This window comes from Electrona antarctica (assembly GCF_951216825.1).
Source record: "Electrona antarctica genome assembly, chromosome: 10".
NCBI lineage: Eukaryota > Metazoa > Chordata > Actinopteri > Myctophiformes > Myctophidae > Electrona > Electrona antarctica.
In genome coordinates this window covers 16,848,097-16,870,946 of record NC_136791.1, presented here as the reverse complement: position 1 = coordinate 16,870,946, position 22,850 = coordinate 16,848,097, and the positions used below count along the sequence as shown (strand labels likewise).

At 44.4% G+C, this 22,850-nt stretch overlaps 1 protein-coding gene across 3 annotated transcripts in view; it reads left to right on the top strand.

Moving 5' to 3' along the window:
* Positions 1-1,277: 1,277 nt before the first annotated feature.
* The window catches only part of LOC306931617 (uncharacterized protein), a 47,467-nt gene continuing 25,894 nt past the window's right edge, over positions 1,278-22,850 (top strand). For all 3 annotated transcript variants that reach the window (XM_079513076.1, XM_079513074.1, XM_079513075.1), the window contains exons 1-6: positions 1,278-2,039; positions 15,969-16,145; positions 19,405-19,584; positions 20,223-20,615; positions 20,708-20,785; positions 20,933-21,001. In XM_079513076.1, coding sequence (XP_079369202.1) covers positions 1,382-2,039; positions 15,969-16,145; positions 19,405-19,584; positions 20,223-20,615; positions 20,708-20,785; positions 20,933-21,001 — 1,555 coding nt within the window. In that variant the 5' untranslated portion in view covers positions 1,278-1,381. The remainder of the gene's footprint in view (positions 2,040-15,968; positions 16,146-19,404; positions 19,585-20,222; positions 20,616-20,707; positions 20,786-20,932; positions 21,002-22,850) is intronic.

The window sequence follows — 22,850 nt, the reverse complement described above, 5'->3', positions numbered from 1 at the left end:
AGAGGTGCATGCATATAGTCAAAGAAACCTTGTACAAGGGCTCCTGTTAGGGTCTTCAAGGTGTTTTTGTTGACCAGTGAGGAGATCCTGTAAAGGAATCTTGTTCTTTGGTTGACTTTTTTGATTACGTTTGTGGCCATTTTATCACCGGAAAGGTTAGCCTCCAGGATGGAACCTAGGTAGGTAATTTCATCTTTGTGTGAAAATATTGTCACCAACTCTAACCAAGAAGCCATCTGCCTTGCTGAGGTTACTATTTGATTCAAAGAGAATGGATTCAGTTTTTCCCAGGTGTAAAGATAGTTTGTTATCAGCGAGCCAGGTGCGGATTCTACCGAGTTCAGAGCTGAGGGCCTTTTCAACATGCAGTTTGTTCCTGTCCGAGACTAGCAGTGCTGAGTCATCTGCGAACAGGAACAAGTTGCAGTCTTGTTTAATGTAAATCGCTCTGGATTAAGAGCGTCTGCTAAATGCCTAAATTGTAATTGTACACACACACACACACACAGAGTTGCACCACTCACTTCACACAGGTGTGATTTTAATTTATATATTGATCTGTCGAAGCAGCTGAATATGCTTGTAACACGTATGCTGGGTTACGTAAGTAAACGTAACATACAATATAAAAAGTTAAGGCCTACATTCAAAATGTGACTTGAGTAAATAACTCAAATTTAATTTTTTTTAATAGGCCTACCCATTTTTGTTTTGTGTTTTCACTATATACAAAGCACTTTGTGAGATCTCTGATCTCTTTGAGATGTGCTATAAATAACATTTACCTACTCTGTAGATAGACCTATTTCTTCACTCTTTTTTCCTTAAAGTGGATTTTTTATAGCCGTTTTGCTGATTCACTGCCTTTCTTGCTATTACTGTTGCCTTTCTTTTCTTTTTTGCTTTATGGTTACATTATGTTTGCTTTTACTTTCTATTCTTGCTCTGTAAAGCACTTTGAGCTGCATTTCCCGTCATGAAAATGGCTTTCGGTTGCCTTCAGAATAAGATCGACGTAATGTTTTATTTAAAAAAAAAAAAAAACATTTATGATATAGGCCTATGTCCTTTTAAATGGCTTACAGATTTAAATTGCCTATTGATCCCCATTAAATGGCACTATATTTCCGTTTAAATACCTAATGCATTGTTTTAATGTGCAATTAATCGTGTTTGTTTACTAGAGGGTACTTTTATTCTGAAGAGATCGGCCACCGGAAGTCTTATCCGTGCTCCCATGTCCGTGTTTGAGGAACAACCGGGAACAAGTTAACAACTCTAAACACAACACGTGTGGCGCCTGGCGGACATGGGCTCAGTTCTGTTGTTGCTATTCTCCGTGAAGGCGAGCTATTATTAAAGTTCTCTGGCAGCCTGTGTCATGGCAGGATCATTCACAAACACAGCATTGGCGACGGCTGATTTTTTTCTCCCCCCACCTAACTCCTTCCTGGAATTTCCGGGCGAGCCTCCAGTACCATGGACTCGCTGGAAACGGGGCTTTGAAACATGGCTAGTAGCTATGGGGCTAACCGCCGTTGGCGCAGCCCGCAAAAAGGCGCTGTTGCAGCACTGTCTGGGAGCGGAGGGTCAACGGGTGCTCGGGACGTTGGAAACCGGTCCCGATACCGCCGACTATGACGGAGCCGTGGCGCTTCTGAAAGGCCACTTCGCGGCCGCACAATGCGCCCTTCTCCGCCGTTTCTTGTTCAGACGACGACGCCAGCTTCCCGGTGAGTCTGTCCACCAGTATGTGGCTAACCTGCGGGACATGGTGAGCTCGTGCAAGTTCGGCGCGCTGCAGGATGAAATGATCCGCGACCAGTTGATTGAACACACAAACAACGCAATGGCGCGTGAGACACTGTTAATGGAAGAAGACGAACTGTCGCTGTCCGAGGCAGTTACTATTGCCTTTAAAGTTGAGAGTGCAACAGCTGGGTGTGCATCTACGCTGGCCACATCCAGCCGGGCAGCCTCGTCGCATGCTTCAAGAGCCCAGAACTGCCCTGCCTGTGGCGTGTCGTGCCGTAACTGCGGTAAGCAAAAACATTTAGCTGCTGTCTGTTGCTCCGGCCCAGGAGCCAGTTGCATCTTGCTTTTTTTTGCATGGTCAAGCCTCTCTCATCAATGAGAGAGTGGGAATTGTACTCTTTTACTCTCGATGTATGTGCATTAGGCCTATGTCTGGATAAACTAGTCCAGTAGCGCGTACAGTACATACACATATCTAAATTGTAATTTAATGCAATTATAAAGAGTTACTTTAAAGTAATTGTGGTTATTATAATTAAAGATGGCTCTTGTATTGTCAGTCGTCAAATCAATTTCTGTAGGCCACTCACCTACTGTACTTTTAGCTTTTTAATTGATCCTATGTTAGTAAATCTCCCCAAATCTACCAGAATACTGGAAATTACATCTACTTTGTTACAAATGTTCTGGTGGGGGACCCCCGACCAGGGGCGTAAGGTTCTTAAAACGTCAGGGGGTGCTCCCCAGCCCCGCCTCCCAGCCCCGCCTCTTCCCCCCCCCCCCCCCCCCGACGCGGGGAAAAACGATTTTTTTTTCGTTTGGTACTTTATTTAGTTTGCTATTGAACACAGTGCGCTTTCAGTTCACAACAAACACATTAAATTGTTTCAAGGTTCAAGGTTCAAGGTTGTGCTTTATTGTTACATCTTGTGTACAGGTACACGTACATAAGAGTAAAACTTATTTTTGTTTGGCTTCCTTCAGACAATGCAGCAGCAATAATATAATACGACAATATAATACAATATAATACGACATCAAAACAGCAACACACAGTCTTTCGTAGAGTTGTACGTGATCCAGGTAAATGTCTCTTTCCAGATGGGTTGATATTTGCGCCCCCGGACTGCTGGCTGCTGCGGACGACACCTTTCTTTTTTAGAATTATTAGCTCTTAAAAGAGCCGTTGTGTTGGCGCTGACAGTGCTGTCCGCCTCGGCAGCTACGTTGTCGGCGGCGGGCATCGTGATCTTGTCGGCCGGGGTGGCCGCGGCGGCGGGCATCGTGATCTTGTCGGCACCTTATTAGCATTTGAATGAATGAATACCTGTTCGCCCAGACAGTGGCCCAAGCACCTAAAGGTGTGTGGAATGTGCCTACGTGTCTTGTTTTTGTTTTGACTTCAGTGTTGCCACATTGTGTGAGAGAAATAAGCCAACCCACCTCCAAAAACCAGGGAAGGGGATCTTCAGCCCTTGATTACGTGACAAAATGAGGGGATATCTCAGTGGGTGCTATTTGGCTTATTAATTTTTCAGGGGGTGCCCAAGCCCTCAAGCACTCCCATAGTTGACGCCGTTGCCCCCGACCCCTGCTTGGGGACGTGGTCGGTGTCACCCCCGAAACATCCCCTCCCCCCCTTGAAAAAACAAGAAATGATCACATAATGGTATTTGTCAGTTGAAAGAAGTGCTGTCTCCGTTGTGTTCTCCCCCATATTACTAGTGTCACTCCCAGTGATGTCTTAAAAACGAGTCAGTTCTGTAGTACGGGTGCTGCAGGCTTTATTTCTTGCCTTCTTTCAATAAGCCATAACAACAACGTCAAAACTGTCAAATACAAACACAATGCACAGTGATCAGACTCAAAACAATAAAGCATAAAGCACATACAGATAATGAACACAAAACGCACATAAAACAAGTATTCACCTCACTGGCTGCACGTAGGATCAAAGGGAATGAAGTGGTTTCGAACCCATATGAACATGAACAACCATGCAAACTGAAAGGAAACAAAACGATCAATAAACCTCATCATGATATACAACATATAACTCAAATATTGACAAATAACTTAAACCATTGATGCAGAAACAACAAAACGAACCTTAAACTTGTGACACGCTGTCTTCAAACATTCCGTCTGCCTGTAGCACAGACGGAAGCATATCATGCTTGTGTGAGCCTTGTCAAAGATACCCATATAAGGGCAGGGCAGCGGAAATGACGCAACCAACTTCCGTAAACCAAAACAAAAATATATTTTACCCAAATAATTAAATAGTAAACAAAAACATAACATTACGGCAGTTACAACTAGTATGATTGTTTATCAACCTCCGTTGTTTGCGTGCGGTCTGTTTATTGTGAATTATTGCACATAGCCAAAATGCATTCATAATATTAGGCCTGCCTATCCTTTCAGTTTCATTTTAGGGAGAGAGTGACACACTCACACAAGCAATGATAATGCATTTGCAGGCAGCTGTTGTTAACTACCTGTCTTGCGCTAAACACTGAGCAGCGCTGGTTACTAAATGTTACACTGTCTGATGTGTGGATTAAACTGGATTTTTGTTTGGTTAACTCAAGATGATAACAGAAAAGCGTGGGCACTGGACAAAGTGAGTTGTCTTGTCTTGGTTGAGACTGTGTGTGTGTGTGTGTGTGTGTGTGTGTGTGTGTCGCTGTTCTGGGAGGGGAGGGGGGTCCTGCGGTTAAGAATGTCACTGTACTGACACGGAGGTGCTCAATCAATTATATTCAAAGGAGCTTTATTTGCATGAGAAAACAAACGTTTACATTGCCAAAGCAAGTGTCACAATACAATAAAAACAGTTGAAAATGGGTAAAGTATATACAGTTGGAGTTACAGCATTTTGTAAACAGAGCTATGTCACATTGCATTGTTCTATACATGTTATAAGAGGGTATAAAGCTTTTTTTTAGCAGCATTTTCTTTGCAGTCACTTTGGGACAAATGGCAGCATTCTTACTCAGGATTTAAATGGTATACAGAAAAATGTAAGATCTGTTTAAAGGTAGCAGCTCTGTTTACATGTGCAAGGTCCAGCGGTCTACTTGGTACAGATGGTAGTCCTTAGGGTGGTTGTATTCCATTGGCTAAGCAAAGCAAAGCAAAGTTACTATATTTACCCAGGGTAACTGGACTAAGCATCTGGACTAACGCGCCAGTCCGGGGATACGAACTGGCGACCTTCCGGTATCAAGACCGCTCCGCTCCGCAAACCGTTCGGCCACCGGCTAACCTTTAGCACAACAGTTCACAAATCTTGCTGCTGTGTGCACAATGCACATTGTTGTATTTCTCCCAATAAGAGTTTTTGGTCATAGTTTCAAACTCACGTTAGGTGTGTAATCTGTGGGAAGTAGGCCTATGTGTCTCTGATGTATTGGTATAGTGGGCAGTTGGTTAGAAAGTGTAGCTCTGTGTGCGGGGTCTGTCTGTGGTGGCCTTTCTCTATATATTAAGGGAAAATTAGCTTAAGTGATGGCAAATCTGGAAAAAAAATGCTTACCACTAGCTTTCTTCACAGATGTGTTCATAAAGGTGTCTACTATCACAGACAAATTTGTTCCAACCCAACTCCCTTTGGAAACTTTGTGACAGCTGCTGAAAGTTGGGGTACCATACAACCATTATAAGGCAAAATGTTATAAATTTCATTATGCTTTAAGTAGCATGTGACGTGTCAAACTAGGGGTTTTTCATCATTCTGAATCCATTCCAAGCATTAGTTTTGCACGAAAAACACTCATTGGGCTAAAAATGGCCATAGCCGTCATCACAAATGTGATGAAATCAGCACATTTGGGCATATTTGGGCAAGTGGCTATGGCCAAACTAGGGGTCAAACTAGGGGTTTTTCATGATTCTGAACCCGTTCCAAGCATTCGTTTTGCACGAAAAACACTAGTTTAGGCTAAATTCAGCCATAGAACTTGCCCAAATGTGCCCTAATGTCCCCAAATGTGCTGACCTCATCATATTTGTGATGATGGCTATGGCCTTTTTAAGCCCAAGGAGTGTTTTGTGTGCAAAACTAATGCTTGGAATGGATTCAGAATCATGGAAACCCCCTAGTTTGACCCCTGGTTTGGCCATAGACTCCCTAGTTTGGCCATAGCCACTTGCCCAAATGTGCTGACTTCATCACATTTGTGATGACGGCTATGGCCATTTTTAGCCCAAGGAGTGTTTTTCGTGCAAAACTAATGCTTGGAATGGATTCAGAATCATGTAAACACCCTAGTTTGACACGTCACATGCTACTTAAAGCATAATGAAATTTATAACATTTTGCCTTATAATGTATTGTATGGTACCCCAACTTTCAGCAGCTGTCACAAAGTTTCCCAAGGGAGTTGGGTTGGAACACATTTTTCTGTGATAGTAGACACCTTTAACACATCTGTGAAGAAAGCTAGTGGTAAGCATTTATTTCCCAGATTTGCCACAACTTAAGGTAACTTTACCTAATTAATAGACCGATTCAGAAACGGGTCTCATGGTCGCAGGAGATCAGGATGAACCTGTGTAGTTTATGGCTGCTCCAACAGTAGTGGCAACATTCCAAAAAAAACTAAAACGGAATGTCAAAATATCTACCGCGGTGGCTGAGACCAGAGCCATGGAGTAATGGTTGAGACCTCATACTTTAAATGCTTAGTATGAGGTATAAAGTACAGCAGCCTTGTGTTTCTAAAAGAGAAAGATTGGGTATTGGGTAAGACTGATGTTATGTATTTTTCAGGACCTTTCACTGCTTTGTCTCAACCATTACTCTATGGCTCTGGTCTCAGCCACCACGGTAGATATTTTGACATTCGTTTCTTTTTTCTTTCTTTTTCTGAATGTTGTCACTACTGTTGGAGCAGCCATAAACTACACAGGTTCATCCCGATGTTCTGGGCATCTTTGTAATGTTAGTGTTAGTAAAAAGCAGGTAAAAGAGTAACGTTTGAGGCAGACCAACATCAGTCACTTTTCCACTCACTGTAGTAGAAGAGGTGCGGGTTTAAACCGCAGATATGTCGTCTCCACCTACAGGAAATACGTTGCCTGCGACCATGAGACCTGTTTCTGAATCGGTCTATTGCAAGGCTGTGTTCACTGAGTCTGTACCTAGTAGGCATGTAACGATTCACTCAACTCACGATACGATTCGTATCATATGAGGTTCACGATACGATTTTTCACGATATTAAAAAAAATCACACCCGTGTGAACTGAGTGGTGCAACTACACATTTATTGTTATAGTTACTATGCCTAACATCTGTTGAGGAATAACTATAAAGATTGATTATATAGAGATTGATTCACTCTTACGTGATATCTGTGATGTCAGTGACGTCACATACTAACTATAGCAACCATGCTCGTTTTTTTGGTTGCTAACCATAGCAACCATGCTCGTTTTTTTGGTACGAACAATATATATTTTAAAGAAATTACCGTTTTTTAAATTTTATATAATTTATCTCCCCCCTTGAGATTTTTTATTTAACTACATTGCAAAAAAGTAGCATTACTTTTGACAGTGCAGAAACATAATTGCCTTACTTGATGAGTATCAACGACCATCATCACCTGGGCACAGTCACAGACACACAGCTCCCCTCTAGAGTGCTCTAATACTGAAAGTGACTATCATTTCTCTCAAAGCACTTGAATATGATGGAATATATGACTAAAGCTCACATTTCACATCACACACTAGCCCCCCCCCAAAAAATAATAATAATAATAATAATAATTGAAATGAATCAATTCATATCGTCGGGATTAATATCGATATATATCGATATACGATATATCGTTACATGCCTAGTACCTAGTCAATGCTTTCCTAAGTTTTGGGTAATTTACCGTGTTCAGGTTCTATGGTATTCAGTACCTGAATGGCGACTCACAATCTCTCACAGAACAGCAGTATGGCTCCATTAGTCTACTGCTTCTGTGGTGTAATGTATGCAACAAGAATGCTTCCTCCATCGAAGAACGAATTCATGCAAAGCAAACTTTTTTGGTTTGTTACTGCAGCGCAGTAAAGAAGTTGTTTGATTTAAGACTACTTTTGTGTTTGTGTGTCTAAAACTCTCATACACTATAATCACAGCTGTTCTGTGTGCATGCACACATATAGGCGCGTGTGCATACAATGTAATTAAAATGCTGTGGTACCGAAAAACTATTCGCCATTACACCACTGGTGACGGGCAGATGAAAAGATACACAGATGCAAAGCTACACAGCGTATTTGTAGCTTTGTGTCTTTGTAGCTGAAGTAAAACCAGCTCAACATTTTTGTAGCTTTTGCAGCAGCTACAAATGGGACGTCGGATGTATCTTTGTATCTTCATGTCCCTGGCTTCCGTTGAAAACAAATGGTAGACTGCATCTTTAGCCTATACATTACAAAAAATGAAGCTGTTGCACCACACATTAGTACTTATAATGTATCTCAAGAATGTCCCTGCTACCACCCTTAGATCTCCATATACTGTATGGAGCATTGCAGCTGGCCTGTTCTGAAATTCCATATGTTGAATTGTTGATCTGACCTCATCAAACCCTGTACACTCAAGACAAGCTCCTTATATGGCCAGTACAGAATTCCTTCCATGTTGATCTGACCCCCCATGCCAAAGTGCCAGCGCTGGCCCGGCAGTCTGCCGTCAATGAGGCGGATGCATGCCCTCAGTCTTCCCTCAAGCGTCTCACGTGCCCTCAGGCGCCTTACTGGTGACAGACATGCAAAAGTGTAGCTTTTCGGCGAAAATCGCCGTTTTTATTCCAAATAAGGCACTTGTGTGATTCATGCAAATCCGTTAAAAAAATGTTTGGGGGGGGTGAGGGGGTCTGTGGGTGGGGGTGGAGCCCGAGCCCGCTGCCCGGAGCATTCTCTGACGGACTCACGAGACACGAACTGTAATGATTCTGAACGATATTCTGCTTGTATCTGGGCGGCATCATGATCATGATGTGCGCCACCGCTGGCCGCTCCGCGAAAAAAAACCTGTTTGTGTGGACGCGGGACTCGGCGGGACTCGCCAGTCAATCCCATAGTTTAGCTACTAGTTAGCATTAGCAACGTTAGCACCTTGCGTTATACTGTCTGTGGTGTGGACCATGGTGTGGACACGCCGGCGTCAGTTTCTCTCGCTGTGTGTGTGTGTGCTCGTGTGTGTGCATACATGCACAGTGATGTAAATAGGGTGCGTTTTGCGTCCCAAAACGCACTTTATAGTTATGGGACGCAATAAACCATCAGCCTCTGCATCCTGTGGACGCAACTTATCCTGGCTGCACTGAAGACTATGGCACTCTCTCGGTCACACACTGTTCTACGTGGAAGTCTAGCACTCTTTCGGTCACACACTGTTCTACGTGGAAATCTAGCACTCTTTCGGTCACACACAGGCTGCAACATCGGGTCTCATCCATAGAGTATATCTCATCACAACCCAATGCGCGACCCGTGAAGTCGGGGGGAAAATAATAAAAGAGAGAAAAGAAAAAGACGGAGTGACAAATCGTTAGCAACAAGCTATGCTAACAGACTGGTGGTGGTGGTGGTGTTGGCTATTAGCTTGTTGCTGCTGCTGATTCAACGCACTGATTGAACTTCACTTCATGTCCGCCTGTAACGTGAACGAATCCTGACACCAGCGCTGCAAAAACAGACAGATCTACAAGCTCTCAACGCGCTGCAAACGGCGCTGCAGAGATGGGCGCATCTGCGGGTTCTCAACGCGTTTGTTTTTGCAGCGCTGGTGTCAGGGTTCGTTCACGTTGATCTACAAGCTCTCAACACGTTGTAAACGGTGCAGAGACAGGCGCATCTGCAGGTTCTCGCGTCGCGTCAGCGGCGCGTTGAGAGCTTGTGAATCTGTCTTTTTTGCAGCTGCCATTCTTCCCTGTAGACAGGGACTCAAGTGACTTCTAAGTTCCACTTTTCCAAATAAATTATTTTACATCCACAATGGCAAACCTATTTGCATTTTGGCTAAGTACAATAATTGCAACTGCAACTTTTGGTTGGTATATTAAGCTATGTTAAATCCACTGTTGCCCACTATTAGTATTTCTTACTGAGTCGTGCTTGCTAATACTACTAGCCTACATACAAATATATACTGTATAGGCCTATTTGATATTTTTATATATTTTTTTTTATAAAAAAAAAATATTATTTTTGAGTGGTGCAACCACTCCCTTACGGAGCTATGTAGACGAGTGCATATATGAAAAAAAGGCACCTTACCCTAAAAAAATTGCAACAGAAGGTTTCTCAACTGTTTTTTGTAGTAGTATGTGTCCTTAATAACATACTAAAAGTTTACCAAAGTTTGACCATGCGAAAGGTGTTATTTTCAAGGTGGCGTCCAAGATGGCGTCCGGAATCATTAAAATAGCCTAACTCCTTCATTATTCACCCTAGACAAGTAATTTTTGTGTCTAACCCTATGTTTTTGGGGTCTAGGAATCCATTGAACTTGTCCAAATTGCAGAGATACATTTAGATAATTAGTGTTCTTTACCATACTGTACTGTACTATACCGTACTGTACTGTTCCATACTGTACTGTATTGTTCCATACAGTACTGTATTGTTCCATACTGTACTGTATTGTTCCATACTGTACTGTACTGTACTGTACTGTACTGTACTGTATTGTATTGTTCCATACTGTACTGTACTGTATTGTTCCATACTGTACTGTACTGTATTGTTCCATATTGTACTGTACTGTTGCAGACTGTACTGTTGCAGACTGTACTGTACTGTACTGCACTGTACTGTACTGTACCGTAATGTACTGTACTGCTGCAGACTGTACTGTACTGTTGCAGACTGTACTGTACTGTAATGTCCTGTCAGACTGTACTGTACTGTACTGTACTGTACTGTACTGTACTGTACTGTACTGCAACACACTGTATTGGACCATACGGTACTGTGCAATACTGTACCATACTTTTCCGTACTGTACCATACTTTTCGGTACTGTACCATACTGTGCTGTACTGTAGCAGACTGTACTGTACTGTACTGTACCATACTATACCGTTCTGTACTGTACCGTACAATACTATACCATACTGTACTGTGCAATACTATACTGCTGCGGTGTGTGTGTGTGTGTGTGCGCGCACAGTGGAATGGGGTGTGGCCTAAAATGTGATGTGATTTGCAGCACTGTGAAATGTTGCGCAATAACATGGTTTTTCATGCAAATGCAAACTGTACAGTAATTATGACAGTTGCATGGATGCAAAGTAGTGCGTTATGTCTGGACACGCATGCCGGTGGTGTTATGCATGGTGAGATGTGGGCAAACGGTGTGGTTTGGTAGGAGAAGGCGGACAAAGGCAGCCGGATAAACGGGGTGCGTGTGTTTTAATTAGGGTGGCAGGATTTTTTGGACAACTTTTTAATACATTAGGAAGGCAATCAGTAGGAGTGTGCAAAGAGGGTGATTATGGAGGTTGGTGCAGAGCTGTCAGAACCTAAGTCTCTCAATAACCACATTATCAAAATACTCCTTTGAAACAGGTTGATGACTATTATTTGGGTTCATATCTTCTTCCCAAAAGGACTTTCAAACTAAAATGGTAAATGGTGCATTTATATAGCGCCTTTATCCAAGGCGCTTTACATAGATTGTGCATTACATTCACCCATTCACATGTACATTCATACACCGATGGCGGCGGAAACCATGCAAGGCACCAACCAGCACATCAGGAGCAATTAGGGGTTCAGAGTCTTACTCAAGGACACTTCGACAGAAACTCTGGGGGAGCCCGGGTTCGAGCTGGTAACCTTGTGGTTACCAGTGAAATACATTTTGCACTTAAACCCCAAACTAGTACAGTTTCGGGAATAAGAAGATGCCTGTGACAAGTACATCTGAACCCTATCCGTGCCACACTCCACCACCATCCCTGCGCCTATACACCAACTACATACATTATGATAGCTCTGTACTGACTTGAACACCCTCTCTGGGCCCATAAGGGGGCTTTTCTCTCCACTGTATCCCCACTGAGGAGTCCCATCTTCCCCATAGACCAGACAAGTGGCCATTTGTTCCTACTAAGTGTGTTTGCTGCAAAGACTGAGCTTGTAGATCGCCTATTTTCACAATGTTTGTCCCGACCCCCAGTTTGGGAACAACTGCCCTAGGGGACTTGGATTATTATTATTTTGCCAGACACCTTTACAAACAATAGTGAAGACATTTCTTGTTAAGAAATTTCTTCCAAGATGTGTGTAATATTCCCAGTCTATCACTTGGCAGCCATGCTTTTACAAATGTCACAGTACCAACCATTAATAATGAATGCACTCCTTATTGGTATGGAATCAAATCAAAATAAATCTCCTGAAAGCTTCAACAAAATGTGAATTATGTGTATAGGTGATGAATTCACCAATCCTGGGCATTACGGCATATAGAAAAGGGAGAAATGTCCTATTACACTGTTATAACCTTATAACCAATTGCTTTATTATATAATTGTACTTGTAATTGCTTGACTATAATTTAAATATGCTAATTGGATTCCTAGATCACCAAAACATGGGGTTAGGCACCAAAATGACTTGTCTACCGTGAATAATGAAGGAGTAATGGCCTTTTATGGAACTGGGGGCGGCCATCTTGAAAATCTGACCTTTCGCATGGTCAAACTTTGGTAAACTTTTAGTATGTTATTAAGGACACCTAATACTACAAAAAACAGTTGAGAAACCTTCTGTTGCAATTTTTTTAGGGTCAAACCATAATTGCACCCGACTAATGTGTGTGTGTGTCTGGGTATGAGCACAAAAATAGCATGGTTGTTTTTCACCATCTGTGCGCAACCTAACGCACACACAAACACACACGCACGTATTAACTGTATATATGATGCTTTCGGGGGGTGCCAATACATTACAGTGACAGTACAGTACAGTAGAGGGACCGCCACACGGTAACTGTCATTTCTCAACCGTTTCGGACGCGGCACGGCACGCCGGAACCGGCCCCGGCCCGGCCCCCTGGGCGCATTCCTGGGGGTCTGGAACTCCCCCCCCCCCCCCCCCCCGCGAACCCCCTCACGGAGTTGCACCACTCACTTCACACAGGTGTGATTTTTTTTGGGACTCATAGGAATTTTTTGGGACTCATTTGAATGACCACCTGTGCATCCCGGGACCCATTACATTGAAAACCTATTTACATCACTGCATGCATGCGAGTAAATTAATAAAGCACGTGCACGTGTGTGCATGCGTGCGTGCGTGCGTGTGAGTAAATAAATAAAACGCTTGATACATACAACTTGTAGTCCTACACCCCCCCCAGGGCTTATATATACTAAATAGATATATTAAAAAAGAAAACATGCAGCTCAACTGTTGAATAAGGAGAGGATGTTACTCTTATCTACATGTCTTAAATTGACCACGGCTAAAATAATGAAGTAAACTGACCCTGTTCCAAAACTATTTTTATTATAATTTATTATTTTGCCAGTGAATATAATTTCTATTTGACATGATGTGAAGAGTGTAACTATAAGGGATTTTGAGATGGGAGTGTTGGACCTGTTTTTAAAAATCACACCTGTGTGAAGTGAGCGGCACTCTTACAGTATCATCATACATCATCCATTCATTGTCATTTTTGTGACAATGAATGTGTAGGACAAAAATAGCCGATATATGACAATTATTCTCCATTCATTGTCAATGGCATTTAGGAAAAATCTACACTATAGCTGAATATAGGAGGGGCTAGCACTCCTCAAACTGTTGGAGTAAATTAATTGTTCTATGACTATCAGGAAATTAATGTTAACATCTTGCTCAATACTGACTATAGATTTGTACTGATTTAGTAAATAATCATCTGTCATTTTTGAGTGGTGCAACCACTCTACAGACAGCTACAGTATGTGTGTGGCTGTGTCCCTGGGTCTGTCCCTGGCTGTGTCCCTGTGTCACTGGGTCTGTCCCTGTGTCCCTGGCTGTGTCCCTGTGTCATTGGGTCTGTCCCTGTGTCATTGGGTCTGTCCCTGGCTGTGTCCCTGGGTCTGTCCCTGGCTGTGTCCCTGGGTCTGTCCCTGGCTGTGTCCCTGTGTCCCTGGCTGTGTCCCTGGGTCTGTCCCTGGCTGTGTCCCTGTGTCTCTGGCTGTGTCCCTGGGTCTGACCCTGGCTGTGTCCCTGGGTCTGACCCTGGCTGTGTCCCTGTGTCCCTGGCTGTGTCCCTGGGTCTGACCCTGGCTGTGTCCCTGGCTGTGTCCCTGGGTCTGACCCTGGCTGTGTCCCTGTGTCCCTGGCTGTGTCCCTGGGTCTGACCCTGGCTGTGTCCCTGTGTCCCTGGCTGTGTCCCTGTGTCATTGGGTCTATCCCTGGCTGTGTCCCTGGCTGTGTCCCTGGGTCTGACCCTGGCTGTGTCCCTGTGTCCCTGGCTGTGTCCCTGGGTCTGACCCTGGCTGTGTCCCTGTGTCCCTGGCTGTGTCCCTGGGTCTGACCCTGGCTGTGTCCCTGTGTCCCTGGCTGTGTCCCTGGGTCTGACCCTGGCTGTGTCCCTGTGTCCCTGGGTCTGACCCTGGCTGTGTCCCTGTGTCCCTGGCTGTGTCCCTGTGTCATTGGGTCTATCCCTGGCTGTGTCCCTGTGTCCCTGGCTGTGTCCCTGTGTCATTGGGTCTATCCCTGGCTGTGTCCCTGTGTCACTGGGTCTGTCCCTGGGTCTGACCCTGGCTGTGTCCCTAGCTGTGTCCCTGGCTGTGTCCCTGTGTCCCTGGCTGTGTCCGAGCACGAACATAGCGTTATAGTGTTTGTTCACCACCAAGTGTCACTGTTGCACAGCCTAACACACAGACACACACAGGCCGGGGAGGAGGGCTAGTACAGTACAGGAAGTAATTAATTTGAACATCTTTCTACATACTGAGAGCAGGGCTGGACTGGCCACAGGTCATACCGGGCATTTCTTTTTTTTTAAGATCAGGCCGCCAGTTGATATTAACCTGCGGGCCGCATTAGGTGAAGGTGGGGGCCACATGTGGCCCTCAGGCCGCCAGTTGATATTAACCTGCGGGCCGCATTAGGTGAAGGTGGGGGCCACATGTGGCCCTCAGGCCGCCAGTTGATATTAACCTGCGGGCCGCATTAGGTGAAGGTGCGGGCCACATGTGGGGGCCCAGTGTGGAGGGATGGTATGACAGACTGACTGGTATAAACAGTGCCCCCAGTGGGGAGGGATGGTACGACAGACTGAATGGTATAAACAGCGCCCCCAGTGGGGAGGGATGGTATGACAGACTGACTGGTATAAACAGCACCCCTGGTGTAGAGGGATGGTATGACAGACTGGTATAAACAGCGCCCCCAGTGGGGAGGGATGGTATGACAGACTGGTATAAACAGTGCCCCCAGTGGGGAGGGATGGTATGACAGACTGACTGGTATAAACAGTGCCCCCAGTGGGGAGGGATGCTATGACAGAGAGACTGGTATAAACAGCGTCCCCAGTGGGGAGGGATGGTATAAACAGCACCCCCAGTGTAGAGGGATAGTATAAACAGCGCCCCCAGTGGGGAGGGATGGTATGACAGACTGACTGGTATAAACAGCGCCCCCAGTGGGGAGGGATGGTATGACAGAGATACTGGTATAAACAGCGCCCCCAGTGGGGAGGGATGGTATGACAGGCTGACTGGTATAAACAGTGCTCCCAGTGGGGAGGGATGGTATGACAGAGAGACTGGTATAAACAGCGTCCCCAGTGGGGAGGGATGGTATGACAGACTGACTGGTATAAACAGCGTCCCCAGTGGGGAGGGATGGTATAAACAGCACCCCCAGTGTAGAGGGATGGTATAAACAGCGCCCCCAGTGTAGAGGGATGGTATAAACAGCGCCCCCAGTGTAGAGGGATGATATAAACATCCCTCAACTGTAGGCTGGGGGCCACATGTGGCCCCCAGCCTACAGTTGATATTAACCTGCGGACCGCATTAAGTGAAGGTGGGGGCCACATGGGGGCCCCAAAGTGGGTTTAGTACTGATAAACACTTCGCCCGCGGCACAGCGCCGTGCCCCGCACACTGTCACCTTTTTCACCTTGGGCCTGTTTGCATGCCTGTGGTGAATATGTCTTAACATATTTGTCTTTTGTTCTTCCCCAGAAATGAGACAAACCGCAAAACGTGTTTTGGATGATGTCCCATCGAATGGAGTTGGAGAGACGGTCAAACGGCGAAGATGCTCGCCAACATCCACCCAAAGCTCTGTACCTAGCAGCACCATTAAACAGGAGGTGATCCAGGAATACCACGCCTACATCAAACTCTCTGGACATACTGGTAAATTCTGACACTGGAACACAACGTTTTTGGTCCTGCTGTTTATACCAACTTTGCTAGTATAGTTATTATATTATAGTTAAATTCGAGGTTTGGGGCACGGTGGCACAGTTGGTAGTGCTGTCGCCTCACTGCTAGAAGGTCCTGGGTTCGATTCCCGCTCGGGACGCTGTGGGTGCTGGCGGCGTGTTTCCTCCTCCGCGTCATCAGTGCCCATACCCGAGGCGGGGTTGGCGAAAGGGCCTTTCTGTGTGGAGTTTGCATGTTCTCCCCGTGTCCCCTAGGGTAGGTACCCTCACAAAAAACATGCTGTAATCCTGGTCTCCAAACTGCCTCCCCCTGGCCAGCCGGGGCGCCTGATGGAGGGGAAAGGAACTGGTTGGAATAACGTGTTCCTTCCACACGCTACGTCCAATCAGGGAAACTCCCCCATATCAGGTGTAAAGGAGCAACTTGGACACTCAGGCATGAAGGAAGCATGAGTTCAAGTCCGTTGCTCTCCCCATGTCCCCCATATATTGGGGCTAGGTTGGCGGAGGGTGTGTAGAGCCCAGGATCACATTAGATAATTGACACAGGGGTGAAAAATGGGTTACAAAATCGTGGGATGAAAATTATAAGAGAAAATAATTTGAGGTTTGATTATCGATTTGAATCTCGCAGTTAGTTTATACTGAAAAAGATTAATAGAAAATTGTCGTTCACATGTGTTTCATGAGTTTGTATCTATATTCATGTGTAGCGGACCGGCTGGATAATAATTGGGTAAAGCCGACTGATGAGTCTGACGTTTCTCTTTAATCAGAACCCAACATAGAAACTGGAAAAATGACATAACATACATAGGCTACATCAATATAACATTCCATAATCAAAAGGCATAATACATTTTCCATAACATCCATGAGCATATACATCACAAAACTATACAATATTTAATCCATCATATCAACATGCAATATAGAAATAAATAACCCTCAGACAATACATACAAACAATAAGACTAATTACCAATATCCCTCATACAAGATTGACCAACAATAAAAGTATCACTAACTAGTTGTACGAACGCTTGTTTTCTATTGTTGTATTGTTTATTGGATCTTGTTTAGTCGATACACTTAATTGTTTTAGCTCATGCTCATTTGATTTAGCTATTTTGTCTCATCTGTTTAAGGAAATAGGTAGCTGATATATTGCACTTTTACCTTAGCGCTAGGTATACTCTTGGTTGCTTGTTTTTGCAGAAAATGCACTAAAGACTTCTGGTGATTAGTAGTTTTTGTTCCCTACCTATGTTGAATACACTTATTGTAAGTCGCTTTGGATAAAAGCGTCTGCTAAATGACTGTAATGTAATGTAATGTAATGTATCACCTTTTCCCCCCTTTAGCTCGGTGCTAAAGTGGCTTGTGCAAAACAGTCTGTTCCAGGGCTCGTTTGGGCCATCCGTCCTTCCTTTGCGGTCTGACCGTCCGTCCGTCCTTCCCTTCCTCAAATAAACTTCTCCATGTTTGCCATTACCATTCCTCTCTTGTGGCAAATCTGGCAATATCTGTTCCTCTACCAGCGAGGTGGGCAAGTGACAGTTTTATTTAGCTAATGCCTCCTTCTAGCCCCATACTGGGTGTCAGCACCACAGGTGATCTTGATCTGTGTAATCAGTACCAGTTTGTGCAGGAAACAGTCAAAATAAGGCCTGAGACCTGACATTTGGACAGGAAGCGTTTCAAAATAAAAGCCTTAGTAGGGACAACACATTGTGACAATTGAAACCCCCCCATGTGGGTCCGTTACATCATGTGCATGCGTCACATGTACATGTGGGAGAGAGGGAATGCAAACTGACCCAGTGCAGTTGTTTGTCATCAAGGTCCTTTATGCAATACAGTCTCTCAAGTGTCTAGAGACTCACCCACACATAAGAAGGCCTACGTAAAATAATCACACAACTTGTAATGTTATGCAAACCATCCAGGTAGAGGGCTTTTGTTTGTTTTGATCGCTTTTGTTCTAGGTGTTGGTGCAGCTTCAGAACTAGTGGAGCTCAGCTGCAATAGGCTCCGCCTTTAGCTTACCCCTGGTCCCCAGCTAAATGATACCAAATGGACCCTTATCAGGGTCTGTAACTCTTCGCTCGCATTGGAGATACATTTTCTGTGACTACCTGAAAGCTATTGAAAAAATATGCTGCCCAGGGGCTGATTTATTTGTTTACTCTGGCAGTAAAATTAATTACAATAACAAAACAGTCACTCAACTCTTCCGCTGAGGAGACATGAATGCCGCTGAAGTCAGACCGAGGAAACTTGTCCAGACTAGTCAAAGTAAGACTACTTAAAACACTCATATTGCAACAGACTAGCATTTTTCATCTGCACAAAGATAGTCTGCCGACGAAACATTATTTTCCCCCATGAAAATTGCAGAAAGCGCTGGTTTGCAGTGTTGCCAGTTCAGCTTATTATAAGCGACTTTGGGCTAGTTGTAACATAGCTTAATATTCACAGTTGCCTGTTGCTTTATAGTTTGGGCTTATTTCTGAAGTGTAGTTGCTTATTTGGGCTTGCTTTCATGTTTCTTAAAACAAATAATTGCTGATGTAATAGGGCGCAAGTAGTGATACTGGCTGCTTCTTTTGGATTTGTTTTCATAGACATGGTCGCTTGTTTCACTCACAGAATCTGGCAACACGGAGTTGATTTGGAGACTGGAGTTGATTGATTGGTATTATATATATATTAATTGAGAGTTGATATTGAGAATATGGTATCTAGTTCACACTACACAGCCCTGAAACATGACAAGCAGACTACAAGTCCACTCTACAGTGGAGTAATTTACCCCCCTCATCACTACAACATGGATAGGGTCGCTCCCGACATCGGCAACCGACCGGACATGTTCGGTTCTTCATCAACGGGTTCCGACGCGTCGATAAGGCGATATGGACGGCAAGCGACAGAAGCTTCTCGTCGGGAGTCTCCTGCCGACACGCTCACGACTGGCGACAGCCGACCGTCGGGGCAATGTGGAGTTGGCTTTACACTCGCTCCAATCAGCTTGGGGAGCATCCTCCCTATAGGCCAGTCAATCTAGGCCAAAAAGGGGCATGACCCAGAGGAAATTGCAATAGTAATCGTTCAAGTTATTTTTTTAATGATCCATAGGGTCATCCCTATGGATCCCTATCCCTTATTGGGATTGGGCTATTGAGTTGCTCTCTCATGACATTCTCCCTCCGCTCTCTTCCTTCTAGACCTCGCACTCCTTCCCGTGTGTGAAGAGGTTTCATCTGAACAGCAGGAGAGTCAGCCCAGTGCGGTCCAGGAGAAACCAAAACCTCCACAGGTTAAAGAGGAAAAGGAGGAGCCAGTTCAAAGACCAGGGGAGGCTGATGGGTCAACAGCGACATTACTAGATGGAGACACTCTCTCAGGTAAAAACAATCACTTTATTAGTACTAATGTAATAATCATTGGGTGTTGTTTTTGTATTAGGACCTTCGTCAGATAAACGACACATAATAGGTAATCAGTGTTTCCTGCAGGAACTTTGCCTAGGTGCTGGCCGGGGGGGCGGGGGGCTCTCTGGCGCGCGTGCTGACATTTTTATTTATTAATTAATTTTGATTAATACATTTTTTGCCCTAAAAATTTGAGAAGAGAAGTTGCTTCAACGCATCAAAAAGAAATGACAATGTATCCTTGAGCAGCTGTTGTTGTGATCACGTGGTCTATGGTTCACTTTGATCGGCATTTTGTTTTGATATCAAGTTGTGTTTGTGTGTTTTGTGCTTTTTAAAAATCACACATTTTGTCACAGGTTGGGGAAGAGTGCCACTTAGCATAAGCACAAACACAAAAAAAAGAAACTTGTGTAATTCGGGTCTGGCAAAAAAAAACATTTAGGGCCAAAACTCGGGAAATTCGGGTTCGGCAGAGAATGTGTTACTTAACACGACCCTGGCCTGTTAGGTTTAGCCTTGTAATCCAAAACAAGCACCCACAAGCCATCCACATGAAAGGAATTAGCAATCAAAACAGAAGTTTATATAAAGGAAGTCTGCCTTACTAGTCCCTACAGTCCCTGCCGAGCCCATCCGTGGATGCGGGCGAGTCGAGAGCAGACGTCCACCGATCCTTCCGGGCCCTGGCCAGTCAACCCTGCATGATTCTTTTGCTGCTGTTCCCGAGCCTGACACTGGATCGGAGATATCCGACGACGAGGCGGACACATCACTAGCTACTCCGAAGACTGCAAACCTGCTTTCCAGACCCGGTCGGACTCGTCGCAGTGGCAGAGCGGTGACCAAACGGAATGTTTTGGAGAGTCCATATAACTCCCAGATGTCTATGTCCGACCTATCGGACTCAGATGGTAATGTCTCTGATAAGAGTTGGAGAGCTCCGAGCGAAAAAAAGACCCCCGGGAGACGGCACAGGCGTGGTGATGCTACATTTATTACCGGTAATTAGTTTTCTTTTTTTATCGTGTGAGATGACTGAATGTAATTTTATTCTAAGTAAAATCGATTTGTGTTTTCTTTTTGTACGTCATAGTATTTTTAAGCTCTGGAGACTCTGAGTCCTCAGAGAATGGTGGTGATGAAGATGATGCTTCAGGTGATGTCACTGGAGGTAAGATTATTTGTGTATATTTGTTGACTTTGTTCCTTGCTTTTCACACCCACATGGCATTGACTGTTTCATTCAAGTTCGGGTGTAAATATATATATATTTTTTGTTTTTGTGCACATCATATAACTATTTGATATGTGTTTCCAGATGCTGAGATGAGGGAGCCTGCCTCACCGCCCAGATCTGTTCCTATTCCTGCAACAAAGACAGGCAGAGGTAAAAAAAAGAAAAAGGCTACTGCTTACTTTTTCACTTACACACAAATGACAAAATGGCGGCTTCACACTTTCCATCATAACGACTCGTGACTAGGGTTGGGATTCGTTAGGATTTTAACGGTTCCGGATCCTTCCCGGATCCCTCTTAACGGTTCCGGTTCCTAACGGTTCCCTTAACGGATCCTAATATTATTTTTTCCCCTTTTTTTCTGACATAGATTATGCTTATATTATAACTAACCTAACCAAGTACATAATAAACACACATTCATTAATTCAATTATTGAAAATACACTTTACAATTATGAGGTGGCAGTGTGGCACTATTATTTAAACTTCACCACCACCACCACCACCAGCTAGACACCACAACAATATCATTGTTGCAATTTGTACTGTATATTGCAATTTGTACTGTATATTAAATATAGCCTACAGTACACATTGCAATAATGATATTGTTGTGGTGACAAATGTTGTCTTTAATGTTCAGATTAATTTAATATGAAGGACCCCTTACCCTAATGGAAACAAGCCATAGTGCTTTCTTGGATTATAAAATCGTTTTAGCAGACCTTGTATTGAACTGTAGGCTACGTTCCTGTGCTTTTTTTCTGCAAACTGTTCATAAAGTAATCAATCTATGGAGGTATGCACCTAAACGCTGGGCTCTCAACAGCCACGCGATTAATTTAGAACCAAATCAAAAGCAGTTGAGTTGCTTATAAGTGCAGACAAATTGATTTGGCTCTATACTATAGTGAACGTGATTCATAAAATATCAGACAGAAAGACGTCGAGTCATTGGCGTTCTAAATTAACACCATTAACAACAGTTGTACAATACGCCGCGGCCTAATGAAAAGCTCTGTAGACGACAGTAGTTTTTATTTTCTATTACGTTACTAGCCTGGGGAAAGTGAACGAGCCTTGCATCATCCTCGTCCCCCGCCGGCTAGCTGTGGTGGAGTTGCGGGGAGAGCGGGCACGGCTTTCCGCATGGCTCACAAACGCGATGCTCCTAGATTATTCTCGTGAGTTGTGGACTCGTGTAGGCATATTGATTTTGAGATGTTTCCTCAATGTGGACGTGGTGCAAAACTGCAACTGGTACAAGTTGCAACAACCTTTGCAGCCAGGGAACTATAGCATCGCATTTATTGCACTTGCGTGCTCAGCCTCAGAGTAATTTCCCTCTCTGTTAACCACACTTTGGAGATCTCTTCGACATACTGTCCCAGTCGCTCCGCGGCGGTCGCTGAATGCACAGAATAGTGGGCGTATCCTCCCCGACCCCACTAACTCACTCATGTAGGTTGGGTGACGTCACCCCAGTAACTTGGCTCTGCTTGCATGCATGCACAGACACAGCGGAGCTAAATGACGACTGATGAGATCCGTTTGGGGAACCGTTAATAAAAAAACGATGGAACCGGCTCCGGACCCGCAATGTCGGAACCGGGTCTGAAATGGACCCGGTTCCGAATCCCAACCCTACTCGTGACCACTTCTGGTATGTGATGTTTCTATCTACAATGAAGAAACTGGGTTCTTGCACTGTCACTTTATTCAAACTGGTAAGAGTTGGCAGCATACACATTCTATCTAGGGTCTGGAAATGTTTGTGTGGTAGGGGTGTCGCGGTATACCGGTATACCGGATTTCGGTAGTGCCGTGGCAGAAACAGCCACGGTGTGATTTCCGAGCTTACGGTATTTTAATGCAGCGTCGGCAGGCGATGCATGCTGCGCATATGCAGCGCAACTTCACTCGAGTCGCAGACTAAGGTAAAACATTTTACCACACAGCTGCGGTAGATTGAAAAGGTTCTTCCTACCTGTGAGTGA